Raw genomic sequence first — 23,735 nt, forward strand, 5'->3', positions numbered from 1 at the left:
CCAGGAATGGCTGGACTTGTTCCTAAACACTACTGGCATGCTTGTCTGCCACTGTGGCACAATGCACTGCATCTTCAAGCAATGTTTTTATTTTATTCTCAGCTGAATTCCTGAGATTCTTGGTAAGTAACTTCGATGTTTCAACTTGACAAGTTATAGTACTAAACCACAAATAAGTAAAACTGATAGACTGAGATGATTGCTTGTATTCTGGGATGGCTGTCAATAACTGACTGTGCCTGATTATAATGACTATTTATGATAATATAAAAAGTGTCCATACTCCAAGGGGCAGCTAATATCCAGGGCTGCCTTAAAATGCATTGAACCTTTGTTGACTATTTAACACTTTAGTAAGTGCATTTATATAAATGTGTATTTACTTTTTATTTGAAAGTATATTTGTTTTATGGCAATTTGAGGCATTTGAACTGGAAAGCCTCTACTTAGGCATAACACTTTTGGATTAGAGGAACTACTGTCTTGTTTATGAGGAACTTGAGTTCATTCCATTCAGTTTAACTCAACAATTTATTTACAAAACATTATGAGGAACATTGCTGATCTATCCAAATCTACCCACATTTTACGTCACAGTAAACCATTTTGCAAATAGTGCAGTGGTACTTAAAATTGTATAATCAAAATCCCTTGATTTTCATATTTGAATTTTTGGTTGAAACACCCACATTATAATGTTCTCCTTCTGTGTCTAATAAAGTTGTCACCAGTGTTTCTCTCTGCCCAATTTCAAGTAATCAACACCCAACAGTGTTCCTGCTTTTAGAAAAAATAATGTGGGCGACTTTAATATAGTGATGAAATACTGGTGTGAAGGAAATCTCTGAAAGTTAATTTTTATATCGTAGTGGAATGAATGGAGAATATACATTTTGTAGCTATATTTGTAGATATGAGGCTAAACATACAGATTTAGTGGTAAGTTTTAGACCAGTAGATGGACTGTATTGTTCTAATCACAAATTAACCAATGCCAAATTACCAGTTTTGAAAACTGTGTAATGTTATGCTAAATTCTTTTTGACCAAGTAATGGGTGCTGAAGAGAAAATTAGTTGTGGGTGGCTTTACTCTAATTAGAATAGCACATAGCAAATGCAAATAGACAAAGTATTCTCCATGATAAAATTCCATTGGATTCAAAGAAATTTATTGAATAAAATATAGTTCTGGGAGTTTAAAAAAAATCTTCCAAAAGTGTCCAGTCTTAATCCAGTGGCTGCTGGTCTGTCATGTGTCCTTGAATAAAATCAATAGGAGCTTTTATGATGCCTACTTTTCCACAGATGCAAGCAGCAGGAAATACACACACACACACACACACACACACACACACACACACACACACACACACACACACACTCACACACACACTGCTAAATCAGCACACATGACAACTCTGAATTAGACATGAAGTACATCACAGCAAGACATTTTAATTAAAGAATGTCATTAAATATTAATCAGATGAAAAATGCTAGAAAAACACAAGGAAGTACTTAAGCCAGATATGAGTTTTGAATTAACAGCAGCACTCTCACATCCATCTTCAGTATTTATGGTCCAATAGTCATTATCCTCTCTGTCCAACACAGTCACACTGGGGGAGCAGAGCTGGTGCAGTAAGCTTGGCTGTCCTTTATAGTGTTTGTCATAAACTCAGTACTGAAACATGCTCACTGACTTTGGGTCATGCTTTGGCAGGGTTGGTTTTCTGCAGACTTTTTGGGTGGCTGGCAGCCTCCATTAAGTCCATGCTGACAGTCTCTTTAGTGGTTAACTGCAAAGGCTTTGATGAAGATCAAGGCCACTAAAATAAGGCCCTCCAACCATGGCTGTTTACTGCTTTTAAAATAGAAAAAACAGTAACTTCAAAAAGAGCTTCACTGGTATAAAAACAATTTAATGCATAACTCTAGCCTTTTTGAAGCAGGATCCCAGTTTTCCATTATACTGATTTTGACAGAAATCTTGACAGTTTCTTCACTTGAGCACTACTTCTGTCTTGCCTTTCTCTTAGTATAGCTCTTATAGCTCCTAGTATAGCTCTTTAATATAGTCCTATGGAGCCAAACTGACACCCCCAAAGCTTGTTTATCAGAGTTATACATAAAGCCTTAATTTCAAATACACAAGTGTGACTTTGTCTGCTTGCAAGATCTGGCAGACGCCTTTATGACACTTTGACAGAAAAAAAAATGCTTTTGAGACAAAGGTTTCCTACAGTTGTGAAGAAGTTGATTGATTACTGGTGCAGCACCAAACTCCTGCTGTAAGCTCTAGTGTCAGATTAAAAACAAACACCACAAATAGTTTTGACACAATGATGGCCCAGATGAGAAAAAAGGGAGTATCTAAAGACAGATATCACATTGTCTGCCTGACCACTGTGCTGAGACCATTACTATAGAAGAAGTGAAGGATGATGGGATATCATTTACAATGCATCTACATGTCTTTGCTTACATATATTTGTTGTAGCATGACATGTTTAAAGTCTCAACATGTGATGCTAGAAAACATTAGAAATGCTGAAAATGACATGACAGTGTAATGTTATGAATAATAAACCAACATTTGCATTTAGTGAATGAGTTTGTAGATGTCTGTGACATTCATTCACAGAGATAGAGGTAGAGTGCATGTTTCTGTGTGTGCGCAAAGGACAGGAGAGCATGTGTCCAACAACAGCTGCCCAACATACACAACAGGCACTGGAAAGGCTGGAATGTAAACAGCTTTGATGTCTTTCAGCTCCTTCTTCCTCTTCTCCTCAGAAGGGGGAGAGGATAGGTGGGGCAGAGGGTGACGAGAGATCCCTTACTCTTTCATCTGACCCCAGAAAGCCATTATCCACAGTCTAAACTGCCGCTTGAACAGCAAAAATGTCCACCTCCACCTAAAACAAAGAAAGCTGTTATTAAAGTTCCAGGAATTCCCCCAAATGTACATCTCCAAAGACAAATGCTTATTTATGGTTCAAAGCAGGTAGTCCTCTAGTCCGGTGAGATTCAGGTGCCATAGTCTAATGCCAGTTGTGTAAGGTATTCTCATGGAGGTATTCCCAAAGAGGTAACAGTAATACTTTTTCTGACAGTGAATAAATCTATACAGTGCAGTGATTATGATAATATTTATGTTGCAGTACCAGATAACTGTTTTGAGAGTAATTACTGAGAGCACCTGATCTCTCCCCACATAGTCAAACAAAGAAATATTACAAAGTGAAAGAGGTACAACAAAAAGTAACTTTACTCACTTACTTTAGCATCATTCACAGGGGTGTCTCTCTCTTATATAAGGCTGCACTGGTGGGACCCTCAAACTGCAACTTGATGGCCTGTTTCAGATTGAGCTGGGGGTCTGTGGTTGTCATAGCAATCATGGGATCATCTGGCAAGGCACTAGAAGGTGGGACTGCTGCAAAACTGTAGCAGGAGGGTGTCAGAATGTTCTTCTGAGGTCCAGAATCCCAAGCATTCCCTTGAGGTGGGCTTTGCAGCTGATAGGGGTAGCCTAGTGGTGGACTTTCTCTGCTTTTTGCAGTTCGCAGGGGGCAATCCTGACCTGGCATTACCCCGAGGGAAGCCATAACAGAGTGCCATTTACCCCCTCCGTACTGAGCCCTGTCTGCTTTTATAAGGTTTGAATTTGGGGTCTTCAGTATTTTGGGGTAGTCAAACCCAGAAGATAAGCCCTTCTGAGGCAGTTCGCAGTTGTGCACCATGGCGGTAATTGTGCAAATGGTCGGGGGAGGGCTGCTCTCACGATGCCTCTGGCTGCTCCTATGGAGGCTGCCCATGGCTGAACTCCCTGGTGGAGGGAGGGTAGAGTGACGGCTACGACTGCGGGGCAGTGAGTGCTGTTGGATCTGCTGGGTGAAGCTCAGCGTGTCTGCGGGCACTGTCTGCACAGTAGCCAAGGAGTGGCAAGTAGATGAGGTCTGGGAGCTCTGCATGGAGTGGAATCGCTCAGCCGTAGAACCAGGGGAGGATGTCGAAGAGGTGGAGTTGGCCACTGCTCCTCCTGATGGAGTTGGCACTGTGGTGCCACCTTCACCACTACTACTCCCCAAGCTGGCTGAAGAGGGGCTCTTCATGTTGGTCTTTGTAGGTGAGAGAAGATTGGAGGTGGGGAGCAGACTTGGGTATGGCTTGGCTCCATAGCTCTCCAAGAGCCTGACAATGGTAAAGTGCCCACGTTTCCCAGCTACTTTGACTGGGCTACGGCCATATTTGTCCATGTGGTCAGGGTTTGCACCTTTCTCCAGAAGCATGGCAACAATGTTAGTGTGTCCCTCTTGGGCAGCTATGCTCAGAGCTGTTGCTCCCTGTTGGCGGCAGGCTAAGTCTACCTTAATACCCTTGGCCGCAAGGAGAAGCCTTCCCACTTCAACATGTCCTTTCCATGCCACTGAATGCAATGATGGCCTCCCCTCTGTATCCTGTGCGTTGGGGTCACCTCCATGCCTCAAAAGTAGTTCTACCATCTCCACATTTCCCTGCCAAGATGCTGCATGAAGTGCTGTACGTCCCTCCGAGTCCCGGGATTCCAGGGGTACCCCTCCTTTCTCCATGAGGAGAGCAGCCATTTTAAGGTGACCTTCTAGCACCAAGAGATAGAGCAAAGGCCGTCCCTCTGCATCCCGGACATCAGTGTCTGTCCCTCGTCTCATAAGCAGCTCTGCCACCTCAGCATGGCCTTCCAGGAGGGCAGCAGTTAGAGCAGAATGTCCATCATAGGCCCTATGATCAATAGGAGAACGTCTGTCCAACAACAGCCTGGCTGTGCTGCAGTGGCCTTCCTGTGCAGCCAATATAAGCGGAGTGCGTCCTTCAATGTCCATCTCTCCTACCCGTGCCATGCTTCCCCGCTCTGTCAAGACAGCACACACAGCCCGATGGCCCTCACAGGCAGCAGCATGCAATGGAGTCCAGCCTAGGTCATCCTTGTGGTTCTCATCAAGGCCTCGATCCAACAGGGCACGTACAACCTCTACACTGCCTCTTGCTGCTGCCAAACTGAGTGCTGTCCTCCCTTCACTATCAATTGCATCCACAGCTGCCCCCCAGAAAAGAACACGGCTCACTGTCCTGATATGACCCATAGCTGCAGCAGCCAACAGTGGAGTAACAGCAGCTGCAGCAAGGGCATTTGCATCATGGCCAGCAGTCTCATCTACATCAGCACCAGCTTCTAAGAGCAGCTCAACAATTTCTTCATGGCCCTCATAGGCTGCAAGAAGCAGTGGCGTCATCCCATCATGGTCCCGGTGTCCTGGACCAGCTCCCCACTCTAGTAACAGACTGGCTACTTCTCCATAACCTTTGACCCCTGCTGCTGTTGGAGCACAGAGAGCAGCCACTGACAGGGCAGTGCGCCCATCTCCGTCAGCTAGGTCAACTTCTGCACCGTGGTCCAGCAAGATTTCCACGGCCTCACGATGTCCCATGTAGGCAGCAGCAATAAGAGGTGTGCGGCCTTCACAGTCAGCCTTGTCTACCTGTGCACCATGGTCTAGTAGGGTCAGGAGGACTTCCTCGTGACCCCCCCAGGCTGCTGCCCTAAGAGCAGTCCGGCCCTCACCATCACATCCATCCACATCGGCCCCTGCATCTAGCAGAAGTCGCACTGCCTCGTTGTGCCCTCCCCATGCTGCAGATCGCAATGCCGTCCAGCCCTCACTATCTACGTGCTCCACCATTCTCACTGTTGTTTCTGGCACCTGGATCTTAGCCCAGTCCAGGAGCACTGACAGCACCTTGACATAACCCTGCCTGGAGGCTAAGGTCAGTGGTGTTTGACCCTGATGGTCACTGATCAATGGATCTGCTCCTCGGGTCAGGAGCAGGTTGGCTACATCTGCGGAGCCCTCATGGGCTGCACTGGCAAGCATGGTCCGTCCATCAGTAGAATTAATTTGATTTATACAAACCCCACTCTCCAGAAGCATGTTTACAGACTCCTGCCTTTCTAATTTCTGTTGTGCAATGGTACCCCCTTCACCTATACAATGCACTCCTATTCTTGGCCCTATATCTGGGGAACAAGATGGGGAGAAGAGCCCACTCTTCATTAAAAGTTGTAGGACTTCTTGACTGACCAGAACAGGAGGCTGAGTTAATGAGGAGGACTGGACACTAGGAGAAAGACCGGGCAAACTGGGGCTCAAGCTAGGATTGAGAGTGGGCACACCAGCCCAGAGCATCCACAATGACAATAATGAAGGGTTGTCCTTGTGCAATCCAGAGTAGACCAGATGGGTTCCGAGCTGGCAGGTTTCCTCTGTGGTCAAGTGGGGGCCTTGCAATGTTATAGCCATAGCAAGCATGCTGTGACCCTCTGTTATGCTACACAAGTACTTCTGAGTACAGTACTTGATATCCATCAGCCATTCAGCGAAGCTGGTATGAAAAAGTATCTTGCTGCCCCTTGGGCCATCAATTAGGAGAGGTGTGAGGATCTGGAATTTGCTCTGGAAGTCCTGGAGGCTTAGGGAGGTGTCCTGGGTCCATACTGCTGTGAACAGCTGCTGTGGTGTGAGGGGGCTTGGTGTAGCCAAAAGAGCATTGAGGAGAGGCCTGACTTGGACAAAGAGACCACGTGGGAAGAGTTTCTGGCACAGCCACAGGTAGAGGCCATTAAGCGTTCCAGGAATGTCCCGGATCTCCCGCAAGCCAACCAGGGCGGTTGCCACTCCATCGAGTACTCGTTCAAGGAAAATAAAGCAGCCACCACTCTTGATGTGCAGTAGATTCAGCATGTCAGCCGTCTCGGGTGTGAGTTGACGACGAAGTGCACCTTCCTGGTCGAGCCGGTGAAGGATGTACTGCTGCACATCACGGACTGGTGGGGGCTTCCGCAAGTCATCCAGACACAGTTTACGAAAACCTTCAACAGAGACAGGGAGGGGAAGAGAGGTACAGAGAGAGAATTTGTTATAATCTGCAATTGTTTAACTTGTATGTAGTTTTAAATGTTGCATGATATAGACTCTATCATAGTTTTTGTATTCAGTGCACTGTCATGCTCATAAACAGACACTGTATCAGGAGAAATATGCTGTGTGGTGAAACTTGCAAATAACTTTTTCTGGACAATGGAAGTTTTCAGACGTCACCCACACTATGAAAATGAGAAAGTCAGAATTTCATGGTTCTGAAATTAATCTATTCTTATGTGGGCAGTGATGAACAAGTGATGCATTTGAATCACTTGATGAACAAAACATTGAATATGATTATTTCTGTTTTTACTAATGGCTGATTAACTACATTAACCCTTTTAATGAATAATGTTATAAACCTGAGATTTTCAGATTGTCTTCTTAAAGTGTGACCATTTTGATTTAAGTGCTCTACAAGACATCAAGTACATTTAAGGGTCTTTGCATTGTAATACATTCAGAAACTGGTGCTTTTGTGCCCTTAATTTATAAGTTATATTGTTGCCTCAAAGAGTATTTAAGCCCTATGTTCTTCTATATTATTTAGAATTTAATATTATTAAGAATTATTAAGTTGTACAATGTCTTATTAGCAACACTTGAAAAGTTTCTCTCCATCGCTGTCAGACTAAAGGAATTAATGCTTCCCATATGCCGATTTCATATTTAGTCCGCTGAGTATCATGAGAAATTAATATAAATCAAAAAAAAAAAAAAAAAAAAAAACTTAACTACTGGGCCTTCTCTCCATTCATTCAAAAGAACACACATTCACACAGGTACACAAAAAGCTGTTCCTGTTACTAGTAACATTTGCCATGGTGACTGCTGACATTATCATTTGACCAACAAAGCTCTGTGGTTGGATTAAAGAATTCAGTTATATATACTACATGGCTGGGGGATATCTTTGAAAACTTTAATTTAAAAAACTAAAAATAAAATTGCAGTCATTACAAACTGGAATATAATATAATTCATATAATTTTATTGCACAGCTCATGAAATTGGGATAGGCAAAACATCTCTTTAGTGATAACCGCAGAAGAATAAAATGTAACTAATCACGATTCATTTTTCTGCCACACATATGTATTACCACATTTTTGCACTGTGATATACAGAATTCTGATATACTGTATTACTCCACTCCTTATTGTCAAAGTTCCCTTGTGTAATGCACCTAACCTCTAATTACTCCAGTGCAGGAGGTGAAAACTGCATTAGTGCTCCATACCTCCCAGGTCTGACTGTAACTGTATAACTGGAAGTCGGGTGTTGACTCTACAGAAAGTAATGTCGGTCAGTCAGTCATTAACATGATGTTATCTAGGGCTTGCAGTTAGGTATCACTTTCAGTTGGGAAACTTAAGTTTCACTTTTAGCAGGGAGAAATCTCCCAAGTGTCAAGCACGATGTGCTTGCAGCAAGAGCAAGAGACACACAGACACATTGCCACCCATAGTATTCCTTTGGTATTCAACAGTATTTTTGTAGTCATTCAGTAGTGTTGCTGCCACTGAAGTATCATCTGTATGACTCCATCATACAGATGATCATATAGTCACTGAAAGAAATAAATTCTGAGGGAAACTCAAGGTTTTCATTCTCTGTTTATCTTCCTGTTTACTGTTTCACTTTCCTTATCAATTTTCAGATACAAAAAGTAAAAAAATATCAGACTTATATAGACAAAATAAAATAGAATACTGGGTAAAAATGTAAGTGTGTTTACTGCAATTCTCACAATATGATAACAGCTTTTTAACAATTAAGGGTATGAAACTTTGCTGTTTACATGACAAATCAAATAATGTGGTAAGCACCTCAAGCTGATCGCACACCTGTCAACAGCTCCCATTTTTCCCGGGAGTCTCCAGTGTTTTTACCCTTTCTCTTGTCCTCCTCACATAAATCTCTCTCTTTGACATACACATCCAACCAAATGCACATTTGGTGTGAAATTTCTGTTGCTAGAATAGACTGAGATACAGTCTAATTTACTTCACAAATGAGGCACATTTTTTGTGCTACCTGGCAACCATGTCAAATGTAGTCTTTAAAAATGACTCAGCATGAACAGGCTGCTCCACACTGGAATCAGATGTGAGAGATTTTAGAATTGACATGTTTGATATTTTTATTTTATATTTTTGTGCACATTTTTTATGCATGTGAGATGTCTCATATATTGACCTTGTGACAAGGTCACACAATTCATGCATGCTCTTACACAATTTTTTTCAAGCAGTATTTGCACTTGGTACAAAGCTGGCTAGGGATGTCATGAGAACCGATACTTCAGTATATATAATATGATACTCTTTTTTTCTATGGCTGGTTAGATTGGTAGTTTCATACAAAACACACAAATAAGCTATTACGTCATAGTTGTATGTTTCTCAGTATTTCTAATAATTTCTACAGGTTGTGTAGTAAGACCTTACAAAATAAAATCAAAGGCATTGCAGTATTCAAAACTCCTGAAAATTTGGGCAAGTGCCTTCACTATACCTGAAAACTCAAGTTTATGGCAATATTTCAGGAAAATGAATCAGGGGACTCCATCAAGGTAGCAGTAGGCTCATCTTGCCTAGAAAGGCCCACAGGCTCCAAGAACCATGGCCAAATGTGAAGTGACCTCCCTCAAAATCTATAGGCGTTAAGATCTTACCCAAACACATGTACATTCCAAATATGAAGATGATCCGTGGCCGGTGATTCAATCACAAAAAAACTCTATGTGGAATGCACCCAGATCCATAATGTCCCTGGACAACTGGGATACAATTTAGATCTTGAATAGTTTTTTTTTTTTTTTTTTTTTTTTTTTTTCAGTTTTTTTCTATATATTTTGTAACATACTGGCACTCAGTTTATTTTTTTTCCAATGCACTGTGAGCTATCATATGAGTTCAAGACCCATCAAAATTATTTTACTTTTCATTTTTTTCCCCAATTCATCTATGGTACGGGGTTATATGAGTAGAGAGGCAGTGGAAGATAGGCAAATTGCTGATGCCTGCAAAAATGTCCCTTTTATCCACAGCATTATGCTGACAGGTATGTTACTGGTTTATTAGTGTGCATATAAACACTGTGACCATTTAGTCAATAGTAAGCAAGAGTTAATCACAAACTATGGCTTTTTCAGTAAAAGCATGGTAGAGATGCTATAGTACCTCAAAAATGGTTGAGCCATCATATACCCAGGGTGCTAAAACCATATTTACTACAGTATCTCATGCAGTTTGGAGAGAGAAGTTTGTTTTCATCTACTGAGCCCACACTGAGGTTATGGAACATGTTTACTACACATTTAAGTTAACATACTAGCCGACTACAGTAATCTAGAAGTGTGTGTAGTCAATAAACCCAAGCAGAAAAAGCCAAGGAGGGTTTTAACCCTTTGAATCCCAGGAGCCTGTGGGCTGGCTTTTTTTTCTTGTGATTATTTTTGTAATTAACTGTAAATGTTGTGTATATAATTGTAATTACATTAATAGTAATTTTTATGAGGCAATTTTAAATATACTATTATGATATTTTAAATATAGTTTCCTAGTATTTTATTTTGTTGTTGTTGTTGTTTCAATTTTTGTGTGCTAATTTTCCAGTATTTTTTACTTTTTTCTTGGCAAATTTTCTGATATGTTTCTTTTTCTTTTTCTTTTTTCAATTTTCCAATTTCACAATTTTATTATCATTGTATTGTAATTTTTATTTATGTGTTTAAGTATTTAGTTATTTATTTTCCAGATAGTTTGGCTAGTTATTTGATAATCATCTATTTTTTTTTTTTTTTTTTTTTTTTTTTGATTGTTTGTTTATTTTTTGTTATTTGTGTCAGGTCATTTTCATGTATTTTCCCCCTATTTTCTTGCTACTTTTCCAGGAGTTTTTTTTTTTTTGCCAGTTTGCTCCAGCCAGCCAGTATCCAGCACTCAGTAATGACGAGAAAGATAGCACCAGTACTGTCCTTTATAACAGCTGGGGGGTCAATTAAATATACTTTTCAAAATGGGAAAACTACCCCTTTATGTTCAGAATGAGTTTTCCTCATACCTGAGAACATCTTGCACACAGCTTTGTTCTGGCGGCGGACAGAGCAGACCAGCAGCAGCCAGCTGGGCAGCAAATGTTGATGATTGGCAAGGAGTTCTGCGATGGTGCTGCTCTTTCCTGGGGGCTCTCCAGCTCGGCCACCTCCATCCTCGGCCCTATAACCTGAGTCCAGAGAGTCCACAACCATCATCAGAGTCTGCACAGGAGGAGGAAGCTCCGACAGGGGACCCAATACTGCCCTGGGGACGAGAGAGACAGTGAGAGAGGGAGACAGAAAGACAGGGGGTTATGAAATTAAAGAAAGCAAAGTATAAAATGGGCATGTGAGGAGAGAGGAGAGGGAGGAGAATGGAGGAATAGATAAAAGAATATAAAAAAAACTCGGGTAAATGAAATAAGCGCACAAGGAAATGAAAAGAACATGGGACATCACATCATATAAAAGAAGCAGATCAAAATTTCTGTTTGTACAATCAGTGGCAATAAAGTCATGAAGCCACTCAATTACTGAAGTATTTTACCACGACTTGTGAATGGACAGACACTAGACGGAAAAGGTTTTTTCTTTAAAGACCACATCCAAAACTTCACCACACACTTCTCTCCTCCGTCTGGTGTTATTATGAGTCCTGCCAGAGCTCTGGGCAAGATACACCCACAAGCAATGTGACTGGTCATAAAATTTGTTGGCTTCTTATCCATTCGCTAAAAACAGGCTCGACATCACCCAACCATAACCCTAACCTCGGCTGAGTGGGCGTACCTTGCCCCGAACTTGCCCAGAACGCCTCTGTCTCCAGCCTTTGTAAGAGCTGACGCCGATGCTGCTGCTGATGACTCAGGCTGATGGAACTGATGGAACCTTTGGGATTTCCTGCTCCGCCCTGGGCACACACTCACACATACACTCTTGTACTTCTATCCTTTGGAGGATCTTGCACTGACTATATTATTTCCCTTATAAACCTCATCTACTTTTCACCACTCCACACCTTAACTCTTATCCGAAACCTAAACTAACCCTTACTTAACTTAAACCTAATTCTGCGGTTATTTTACAGCCACCAGAAGACTCCTGTTGTGCTGACGGGAATCAATCTGCTCTACCTGCTGAGGCCCATTCGACTTTTACACCAAGCAACTGGATTTGACATGTTTTTTTAATACATGACATTACCTGCTAACACTACAAAAAAAAAAAAAAAAAAAAAAAAAAAAAAAAGAAAGAAAGAAAAAGAAAACTGTCTGTGTGACTGTGACATTTGCAGTCCTAGTCTACCTATTTCACTCCCAGGTTTAATTCAATTCAATTCAATTCAATTAAAGCTATATTTGAACTCAGAAGGCATATTAAGGATAGATGCTTTCTTTTCCAAGTGTGCTGAGAAATGTAAACATACTTTATACAGATAAAAAAAATTTAAAATAACATTAGGATATGTTAATAAAAAACATAAAATAAAGATAAATGGCCAAAGGATAAATCAAATAAATACATTTTATGAATACATGAGTAAATAGGAGCAGTCCTTCATAAACACATTCTCCAACAGTTCAAGGACCTGCCAATACGATCCAATATGTACTGGCAGTAATACCATGACAATATTTGCTGTCTGTACTGCTGGATAATGGTAGTTTATTAGCTGCCAGACATATTTTATTTGGTCATGTGAACAGTGTGCATTTCATTTGCCACTAAATGGTAGTTTTATTTATGGACTCCAGATCTATGTTAGGGGTGTCACAATACCAGAAATTTAGTAGTCTGTACTAATACCACTGAATGTCCGTGATTCTCGATACCCATTTTGATACCATGTATAAGATGTATAAGAAAAAAGATATTTAGGGTGAGCTGAGGAGGAGCCGCTGCACCATCTTTCACCTGTGTTTGTCTCTTCTTCAGCGCACACTTGATCAAGCGTAAATCGTATGTATACTGCCTCCGTCAGTTCTGGAAGAATATGTTACAGACCGCTGAAGGTTAAATCTAAATAAATCCATCCGGTATCTACGCTGCCTGCGGTGCCAGTCTATGTATCCCACACAATGGACCACATGACCATGTGTGTTAGCATGAAACTGCTATTGTAGTAGGAATGTGTGGGAACTGGAAAGTGCTAGAATGTAGTTTGCTCATCATTTGCCCAGAACAAGGAAGTTTTCCATGGATAAACTTTGTGCCTGTGCTAATCAGGGGCGAAGCCGATAATTACCTGGGACTATTGCAGGGTTTATAATGTAGGACTAAAATTAACCTCAGTGTGGAAGCTGTATTATAAAGCCTTAGGACCTGAGCCTTAGGGCTCCGGGGAGAGTTGGTTAATTGGTTGTCATTTTACCCCCTGGCCCTTTCCCAATTGGCTGTTTTGACCCTGAAGACACACAAGTACATGTACCATAGTCGTCTTATCTGCTGAACTGGCATTTATATTCACATCACACTGAAAGAGGAGGAAGAACAAGATGTTTATTCAGCTTGAAAGCATTCTCTATGTTTTAGTCACTGGAGCACCCACATCCAAAATCATAGATATTTGTGACTTTTAAAAACCAGCCAAAGATATTTCTTACCTTTCTTGATAGTTTGATAGTTTGCCCACTTTGATGATAGTTTGCCCACTTTGAAAAAAAAAAGTTCTGTAGGACAGTAGTGGTGCTATCTTCCTCTCATTGTTACTGAGTGCTGGATACTGGCTGGATGCTCCAAATGCTAGCTGTTAGCCTCCTGCCATTGAGCTGGACTTCCCCCGAGCTAGCCTCGTTAAAAACAAACACCTTTGTCAGATCTGGACAATCGATCTATAACACACAGGTCTACATGTCTGTGTTGGCAGTGCAGGAGCTGATGCAAAATGTGGAAGTTTCCTTCCAGTGCTAGTCGTGACCATGGTGTCTCCAGTTTGGGAATTTTTTTGTTGTGTCACAGAACGGCTCAAAAAATACAAGTTGCAACACATGCCAAAAGGAAATCTCATTCTCACGGCATGTTTTTGCTTCTGCTATGGTATTGTTCCTCTCTTCACTGAATCAGCATTGTTGGCTACTCTGAGGTGTTTTATTTGCGTCTTTCATTTTAGGAAATGTAAGAACTTAGATTAAGAAGTTCGGATATATCATTTTATTATACGGCGTATGAGACTGTTACAAATATCTTTTCATACAATATGGACAAAAGCTCTCTTTTCACCAAATACAGATGTTAAGCTTGATGTAGAGTTTAACTTTTAGGCCTTGTAACATTGCTTATGAAAGAGAGGCTGCCAATACTAGTGTGTGTGTGTATACACATAATAAGAGTATATAATGACATAAAGTTTTTGGGTACAGTAATACTGGTTACAATTAGTGCCAAAGTGGGTCAAGAGAAAAAGAAGAAAAAAAAAAAAAAAGAAATTGTATGGTATTAGCCCTGACATTCCTGATCGGAGCTTTCTTATCTACTGCTGATTTTGGTGCATTCACTGTGAAGTTTACCACTTGTGCTGACACACAGTGGGTGAGGCCAGGTGGGACATATCATATTACTAAATAACACTGTATCACTGTATGCCCCCACCAGCTGGGTCAACAGTCAACACACGCACACACTGACATATCCCTCTTTCTCTCTCTCTCTCTCTCTCTCTCTCTCTCTCACACACACACACACACACACACACACACACACACGCAGACAAGCACACATTTGATCTGAAAGCACTTTGGTCAACAACAATCAATTTAAAAGCAAGCAGCAATGTGATAAGCTCATATCTGACAGGCATCTGAATGTACAGCAACTTCTGTGGTTTGCTGAAATGGGCCACCAACCTGCAAGGTCATGTCTTTCATGAAAAGAGATGGCCTGATCTCACTACCATTTGGACACCAATAATATATTTAATCATGTTTCAGTGATACAAATTACACTAGAAAATACTCAAGATAAGACATGAATTGCAATTTTTATCAACCCCTTACAAACTAATTCGTTTATCACTTGAGTGCTTCAATGGCTCCCCCGTGTTTCCAGCCAAGACTTTACTACATTGTTGTCTCTCAAAATATTTGAGAGGTCAAGGAAGTGAATTTGTGGAGGTGTATGCATGTGTATGTGTATGTGTGTGTTACTGATGCCTAACGGTGATGAGGGAAAAGCTTCTATCCTTGTAAAAGCAGAACATGCTGCTAGCGGTGAAAAAAGACGAGGTCATCTGAGCTGAAAACACACTACAGGTGTTTTCATATTAGAGTTGATAAAAAAAAATCAGTTTGCACTAGGTAATACACACTCTAGGCACATGGCCCAGACAGATACCTGTGAAGCTGAAAGATTAACACGCAGTAGGGTCACTGGTTGACATTCCGCTTCATTGAATTCATTCAGTTTTAGATTTTATATGCACAATTACCAAAGGCTGTGGAGATTTCAAGATCACAGAAATTACTAGTCGGTGTTTGGTTAGACTTTGGCAAATGAGTGCCTGGCATATCTCCTGCCATCATGAAATGTTACATTAGTACATGAACGGCCTCTGGGAAACACAAAGATATACTGGCTACCCCTCACAATTTTCCACATTACTATGTTCTACTTATCTCTAATTAACATAATTAAATTTTTGTCTCTGATAAGAGGGGGGATGTTATTGTAAATTAGTTACTGTATTTGTCTTTTCATTAACCCAAGTTCAAGACCTTGTATGGCAATAATAAAAAATGAAGGAGATAAGGAGATATGGTCATACTGAAATAGTTGGTGAGTCAGTGCATGTCACACCAAAATACGTTATTCACAAATTAATTTAACAGTTATGTAAAGATTTATTGAACATATCTGAAAAGGATGTAAAACGAACAATACAGTGACCTTAAGTTTTATAATAAAGCACTTACTACTGTTTTAAACCAGATTTAAAACCTGCCGTGAGCAACAGGGTATTTACATCAAGGTATTCTTATCACACTGTGTGCCTTAGTCATTTGATAAAAGAGACACTCCCTTTCTGAGTACACACTCAACATTGTAAGGACAGGGTAATGTGCCTTTAATTGTCACTTAGGGTTTTCTGCTCCATCCGGTCCTCATGGCTCTGGCCATGAAGCTGTGGGTGACCTTTGACTGTAATGGTGCATGGTGTGGAGAGGAGCATGTTTCAACCAGCTCTCCAAAAATCATGACTGAATCCAGTGGCCCATGAGTTCAACCAATTAAAACTAGGGGTTCTGAAACTCTTTCACGGTCTGAACTCCCAAGTTTACTTTTGTCAAAAGCCATAGACCCCCAAGCCAACCCCCCAAGAGCTTTTGTCCTAAGGACCCCAGTATGGACAAAAAAGGGATATTTTGCTTTGTTTTCAACTGTTTAAACTCAGAAAAGTCACTTGATTTCGAAGACACGGGGAAAAAAGCAATCAGCAAATTAGCAAAAGAAATACCATATTAGTTTAAAATTTGAAAATAAAATGAGCAGAAAATTAGCAAAAACAAAAAATAAACAAACAAAAAAAATATACAAGAAAATTATATTATAATTATTAAATAATATTATATGATATTAACTGACAGATTTCTTGTGTTTAAATGCTTGTGGAAGGCATCTGAAAGACACCATACTTGAACACTGACGAGAGAAATTAAAACATCATGTTACGTCCTGATATATTTTTTGTACAATAATAATTTCTAGTGAGTTGGATTACAGTGGATACTTAACTTATAATAAACTTCTACTCATTTTGGTGAGGGCCCCCTGGAAGCTCCACATTTGACCCTGGGGGTCCTTGGGCCCCACTTTGAAAACCACTGAGTTAGACAACTACAGAGAAGTGGCCCTCTATTTCCGACAATCAAGAACTATCTAAACGGTTATACACCTTGAGCAGAGAAAGCTTGGGAAATGAGTGCAAAGTAAAGATAATGACTTGCTGACAACAGCGAACTGCCAGCTGTTTCAAAGCAAAGATCCCCCGTATTGTTCTTTCGCTACCAGCTCCAGCCCGTGTTTCATCTGTTTGTCAATGGCTGTTCACATGGCGGTGCTTTGCCCGCAGCCACTTTCTCTCACCAGAGCTTAAAGCACACATAGCTCCTGGCTATGGGCCAGTCAGAGGGGAATGTGGAATCTAGCTCTGTACTTCACACCAGAGAATAGCAAACAGAGGAGGAGTGTGCTAGGGGCTTAGACTCATCATCAGTGTAAACACACCAGCAGAGACTGAATGGCCCTTCGTGACAGGGGCGACCTCACTGAATGGTACTGAGATGGTCACTGGGGTGCTGGAAGCATTTTTCACCTCTTTGTTCTTTTTTTTTTTTCGCTGCAAAAGGACGCAGAGTCGTAAATAGCACGGCAGCATTCATTCGCACTGGAGACCCATTGTATGTGCAATGAATGGGCTGCATTATGCAGTGCGAAATAAATGAATATAAAACAAGGAAGAAGAACAATTGCTTTCTTTTTCCTGTGACTGTCTTGGCCTCTCTTTGTTTGAATGATGGCCCCATAGCTGAAACACGGCATAAACTCTAGTCTCCTAACCAGAGAAGTTTGGAAATATAGAATATGTAGGCCAGTCCACACACCTGTAGACAATCACCTCTAGTCTGAAGAGGTGACAGCTTGTATCTTAAAAGCTTTTCTATCTTGTGAAAACTTTGGATCCTTTCCTTATAAATTTGGATAAACTACACATTTCTGCTGCAGAGGTTAAGTAACGATGTCAACCAAGAATTGCCCTTTGCAGACACATCTCACTCATGACACACCAAAGCTCTGTGGCTAAAAGGATGCAATGAAATCCCAAATTGGAGAATTTTCAAAAGGTGCTAGAATAAAGGACATAATGTAATACTGACCTTCTGAAAGTGTCATCGGGGTCCCTTTGACAGTGGAGAGGCTCCAGAGTGGAGGACACTGAAGGGGTGTCTAGGATCTCCTTGTACGCAGGAGAGAGGAGAGGTGAGGTCCTTAATTGTTCCACCAGGCCAAGAACAAATCTCCAAAGAACTAAACTTCTCTGGTCCTCTCCCTGGCAGAAGTGGCAGGCCAGGCAGCGTGGTGCCAGCCCAACTGCGCGCCCTGTCTCAGAGGTGGGATACACTACTTCGGTGCATAGGGCAGTCTTCCCTGCGCCAGGGCCCCCCATCACCAGCAGCCCCGGAGGTCGGCCAGGGGTAGAGCGGGCATCCAGGCAACGCTGCAGCTTGTCCAGAGCCCATTCCCGACAGTAGAAACGTCGGCCCTGGAGCAAGCTGGAGCTGCTGCCAAATCCACTGCTACTCATTGAGCCCTGGGGGTTAGACATCCAGGGAACCATGCATTGCTTTGACCTCCACGTCCCATGTTCTGCTCTGTTTTACTCGGGTTTTCAGTTTGGGCTATGGCTGCAACTCTGAGCAATGCCTGTGTATTTCCTCAGGCTGTCAGTTCCTGAAAATGTTGCATCAGGCATATGACTGTCATCAGGAACAGTCCTTTCCCTGACATTTAAAGGTAAGGCTGTCAAAAGTGCAGGTCAGAGAAAGCTCAAGTCCGCTGGATGTTCACGTGTCGTAAAAATGATTCAGCTCTTCATCTTCCAGTTAATCAGAGTTTCTCTACCATCTTGAGTTTGTCCTCAGAAGAAGAGAAGGATCTGTGATTAGCACTGCTCATAATGCCTCACCTGGGATTCTGTCAGTTGAAAACAGAAAGAAAGAGGGTGAGGAATGAGTCAGAGAAAGTCACAACATTTTTCTCACAGATATAATAATCATCCTGTACCTCTCCCCTCCCCTCCCTGTGGGCTTTCTAGGTCTTCCAATTATCACTGCTGTCTGGCTTCCCCTCACAGTTTCTGTCCCACTTCTCTCACAAGTTTCTTGCCTCGACCCAAGCTGCTTCACTCTGTGCAGCTTTAGATACATTCCCACCTCTTTCACATGCCCTCTTTTTCCCTTCCCTCCCTTGCTCCCTCCCTCCTTCTCTGTTGCTCTCTGGTTTTTCTCGTCTTTTTTCCCTTCTCCGCCCCTAAGCATGTCAAGACATGCACTGAAGAGCAGAGGAGCATTTAAACAAAGAGGCAAACGAAAGACAGAGGAAGAATTCATAGAAATGTGAGTGATTCTGACAGAGTTGTGAAAGGCTATTTGGGGTCAAAGTTCAGTCACAGGGCCATGCTATAGCTAAAGCTTTAGAGATTTTAATGGTAGGTGTGCCAAATGGGTGAAAAGAGACACCAGACATCAAGAAAATAGCAAATGAAATGGGTTCTGGTGTAATGAGTTTCTGGGATTTAAAACCCAATACCAAAAGCATAGTATAAAGGCAGCATTTTAACTGAGTTATTTTTATGGGTGTGTTCATACCAAGTATGCATGGAGCAGTTTATTTGAATGCTTCCTCTTTTAGCTTGTCTCATTGGGCCAGATGAACAATTGCATTCAAACACAGGTAACAACAAAATCCTGTTGTGAAACACCTGCAAACACAGATCTCAGCTCTATTCCAACAAAACTGTCATGTGGTTCATTAGGATTGAGAATATACCCCATAAACCAACTACAGAAAACATGGTTGGGAAGACAGGTGAAGTAAACTGTCCAATAGCTGCATGAGTCCATGTGACTTTGTTTTGGTTTGCAAAAATAGATAGATAGATTGATAATAAAAGTATAGGATTTGGCATCAAAGCAGAATGAGGCAGTGCTCTGACTGACTGGCTGGTTACAATGGAGCCACATCCCATTTTCTAACCCTGACTGGTTGTGATTGGTCAGAAAAAGCATTGTGCCTGTTACCCAGCAAATAAAACAGCCTTGACATGACAGTGGCAGAAGCCCTTATCCACCCATAACACTACCTCTAACCATACATCTTGCCCCGAGCTCTAATGGGATTCACAATAGTGCGTCCAGCGTCTATGCAGACACTGAAGTCAAGTCTTTCACTTCACAGGGCAACATTAAAATGTGTCAGGATGCCTGTGTTGTTACTATGACAACCAAACTATATGCCTGCAAAGAATTGCAGTGCTGAAACACACAGAGCCAATCTGAGCACTTGTACATTGCAGCATGGACAGTGAGCCTAAAATTTGAAAATCCAAACCACTTTTAAATCAAATTTAAATCTGCAATGCAATCCATTTCAACTGCAGGAGGCTAACAGTTAGCATTTGGAGCATCCAGCCAGTAACCAGCACTCAGTAACAATGAGAGGAAGATAGCACCACTACTGTCCTACAGAACAGTTAGAGGGGGGAGGGAAATAATATCACATTTTTCAAAATGGGTGAACTACTCCTTCTCCATTAAGGAATCTCAAAGGTCTCTGTAACATCAAGAACCCTACCTATGGATAAGTAGATCTAAACCCTGCATTTAAGTACAGCTATCCTATAAATGGCAAAAAAAAAAAAAAAAAAAAAAAAAAAAAAAAAAAAAAAATCCTGAAATATTGGCATGTCTTTGTAATGTGGCCTTGATCATGGGTCATGTCACACTACAACTTGAACCTGTAGAATGACTGAGCAACAATTCTGACAACGTTTACCTTGAAATCACTGTCAAGAAGCCAGTAATGCCAGAAATGTGTTAACCCAAAGATACTGGCCTGAAACATTTCTTCTTTTTATTCAGCAGACACCTCACATGAATCCATTTAAGAAAGGTTGCCAATCACAGCCACCTTGCGTTGATCTTTAGCTAGGCCGGTCACAATTATCACACAGCTATTACATTATGTGATCGCAATGACTTGAGCAATCATTTTGCATAATCATCAGGTTCCACAATCATGTTTCCATCTGCATAAAGATTTGAAATGACAGCTAATTTGAAGTGCCATGCAGAGTTGCCGAAACAATGAGATGGAATGAGACAGCAAACAGGTATATCTGGTTAAATGAAGCTCGAACTTATGTCTATATTTTGTACAGGAAATATAAAGCATTACATTATTCAACAGCCTAAGGCTACATGGGCCTAAATTTATGGTCTTTCAGTGTTTCCCCTACATGGTTTTTGTTAAAGTGATGTACAGCAGGGACGTTACTGAGCTGATATAAAAATATCATAGAAATAAAGGCAGCAATTGTGTGTGTGTGTGTGTGTGTGTGTGTGTGTGTGTGTGTGTGTGTGTGTGTGTGTGTGTCTTGCTCTGTCTCCGACCACATGTTGCCATTTTGTCACTGTACTCAGGAAGGCACATCTCGACATCTCGTGGTATGGCAAGGTTTCAGTCAACTGCATTATCATTAATAATGTTCCAATACTTAATCCCACTAAAGGTCTCTTCCTCATGGCATATAAAGAGCCAAAACTCAAAGCCAATTAAATCTTTACTTGCAATTACTTGAAATGAAATGCTATCATGATCATGACAGCCCTATGCTTAGCTGTCTTGACCTCTTGACCTGAACCACAAACCTAATTACGCCCGATGTAGTCTAGTGATTTACATCCTCTTATCTCTCTAACCTGAGAAAAATAGCTCAGACATTTTTATCTCCAGAATGATGCCAAAGTCAACAGTTGACATCTATATTCCTATTTGCAAAGGAATGAACCGGATTATGATTTTGGTATTGGTTTATACAGAATGTACAAGTGAAATGAAAAAGTGGCATAGCTGCATGTGTAGTTAAAGAGTTCTGTACTTACAGAGCCCCAGTCTAAATATGCATCACATGGTTATTATTAAGTCCAATGTGATAAAACCAAACCCTGCTGCGTGTGCAGGATGGAACGCAGCAGAATCCACGCTTCTCAGCTCAGTTAAAGTTGCTGACAAAAACGCTTTATAGGTTCATTTAATGGCAAAACAAAAGCCGACTGTGCATGGAAAAAAAAAACCTCTAATGGCAAGTCTTCAAAAGGACAAGCCACACAAGTTGCTTTGGACTTTGTAAGGGGTTTCATGTGGATATGCAGGCATGGCACTGGAAAAAAAATATTCTGAGACTACTGAAAGCATGGTAATGAGAGAATGTACTGTATGTTGCCCAATATACCACTAAATCAATAATCAAACACCAGTTAAACGAACTTTGCTGATGTCAGCAAGCTGTCAGCTTATGCCACTGCCTTTCACTCTTCAATGGTTTGAATGGAGAAACTTTTTCACACTCAAAATGCACTGTCTATGATCAAGCTTCCTCCCACTTCCACACACGTCCACCCCCATTACATCAATCAAGCGGACTATTATGAACCCCAGGTTTTTGGATGCCCTGTTGGCAATCCGGGTTCAGATGTTCTACACTCATGTTCCACACTCCAGGGAACACTGTCAGCTGACAATTACCATCCAAAATGAGCTGAGGAATGGAGATGTTGTTTTAGTTGGACGCAGATGACAGCATTGTGAAGAGCTGGCACCGAGCAGCAAGACTGCCTGACATTCTTGTCATTGCTGTTGGTCTTAACACAAGCCCTCTAAAGCTGGTATGTCAACTGTACACCCGCGTTCAAATGAGGGAAGTGATGTTTTTGGGAACCAAAAGCAAACTGATGTAGGCTGTTAACTGGGCTAAGACACTCCCTTTGTCCTCCTTCTAAATCAGTAATCAAACACCAGTTAAATTTATTTTGCTGATGTCAGGAAGCTGTCTTATTAAAAAAAAAAAAAAAAAAAAAAAATTCTGATTGTAAAACTTACCCTATGTTGCTTATATCCCCGTCTTATGATGACAGTTGACTGGAGATCATTTCCACCCTTCCATGTACAACCACAATGCTATGAAATTCTCCAAGCCACCCAATGTCTGCAATCACTGCAACAAGGACCAGTTACTGTAAATACAGCATTCACATGATATCAAAGGCAGTCAATTTGGCTTCACTACATTCTCATCGACCGTCCATTCTACAGGTGATCCTGTGCATGCTGACCAGCTGTTTCCTGTGGCGCTGGCTTGCTGACGCTGTCTATGGAAATAAGCTGCATTCGTTTAGCCCACTGTATTCTCATAATGTCTTATTTCCTATAAGACACAATGGAGTAATAATGTGTACGTTTTAACTGACTGACCTCAATAATCGGGCAGGGTCTACGCCGCGGAGAATCAATAGACCAGACCTAGTCCCCAATTTTACTCCGTTTGCGACAAAAACGCGCTCCTGCAGTCGGCAGACCTCACCGCGCACTGGGTGTGAGTATTGTGGTTGAGATATGAAGCAGTTGCCGTGTTGTCTCACCTGAGAGGCGCTGTAGCTCTCTGAGGCTCTGCCGCTCATCTCAATCAACAGCAGCTCTCTGGACTGTATCACGTGTTATACTTGCCTCTCGCACTATTCTGCATACTGAGAGCCAAATTTATCATCTGATTTGGAAAAAACAAACAAACAAACAAAGTAAGATGTAATGAATGAGCCTAATAGGCTACTTGTTATTTTGTCTGGTAAATGAATATACATTCCAAAGACTGTCACACGACTGTCTCGAACTGCTCTCTCTCTCTCTCTCTCTCTCTCTCTCTCTCTCTCTCTCTCTCTCTCTCTCTCTCTCTCTGTGTGTATGTATGTGTGTGTGTGTGTGTGTGTGTGTGTGTGTGTGTGTGTGTGTGTGTGTGTGTGCGCGCGCGCGCGCGTGTCTGTGTGCACGCCCACACGTCTTTACAAATAGGTGGATTGCTTTCAGTGCGTCGTTCTTTCCTTTCTTTGCCCACTGCCAAAAAGGATGTACAGGAAAAGACAGCAGGATTGTGCCTGACAAGGAAATCCTCTCATAGCCTGCT

The 23,735-nt window shown here is 41.6% G+C and overlaps 1 protein-coding gene across 5 annotated transcripts; it reads right to left on the reverse strand.

Moving 5' to 3' along the window:
* Positions 1-2,240: 2,240 nt before the first annotated feature.
* ankrd50l (ankyrin repeat domain 50-like) lies at positions 2,241-23,123 on the reverse strand. Of its 5 annotated transcripts, XM_030080926.1 has the most exons (6): positions 23,030-23,123; positions 22,658-22,772; positions 17,875-18,691; positions 11,032-11,270; positions 3,284-6,911; positions 2,241-2,919 (listed from the first exon to the last, which is right to left on the reverse strand). In XM_030080926.1, exons 3-5 carry the CDS (start codon positions 18,333-18,335, stop codon positions 3,295-3,297), a joined length of 4,317 nt encoding a protein of 1,438 aa, XP_029936786.1. In that variant the 5' UTR covers positions 18,336-18,691; positions 22,658-22,772; positions 23,030-23,123; the 3' UTR covers positions 2,241-2,919; positions 3,284-3,294. The 5 variants fall into 5 exon arrangements, with proteins under 5 accessions (XP_029936786.1, XP_029936785.1, XP_029936788.1 ...); XM_030080925.1 differs by having other exon boundaries at positions 22,658-23,123; XM_030080928.1 differs by lacking the exons at positions 22,658-22,772; positions 23,030-23,123 and adding an exon at positions 19,366-19,410.
* Between the last annotated feature and the right edge of the window lie 612 nt (positions 23,124-23,735).

Source organism: Myripristis murdjan, chromosome 21, assembly GCF_902150065.1.
Source record: "Myripristis murdjan chromosome 21, fMyrMur1.1, whole genome shotgun sequence".
Classification (NCBI taxonomy): Eukaryota; Metazoa; Chordata; class Actinopteri; order Holocentriformes; family Holocentridae; genus Myripristis; species Myripristis murdjan.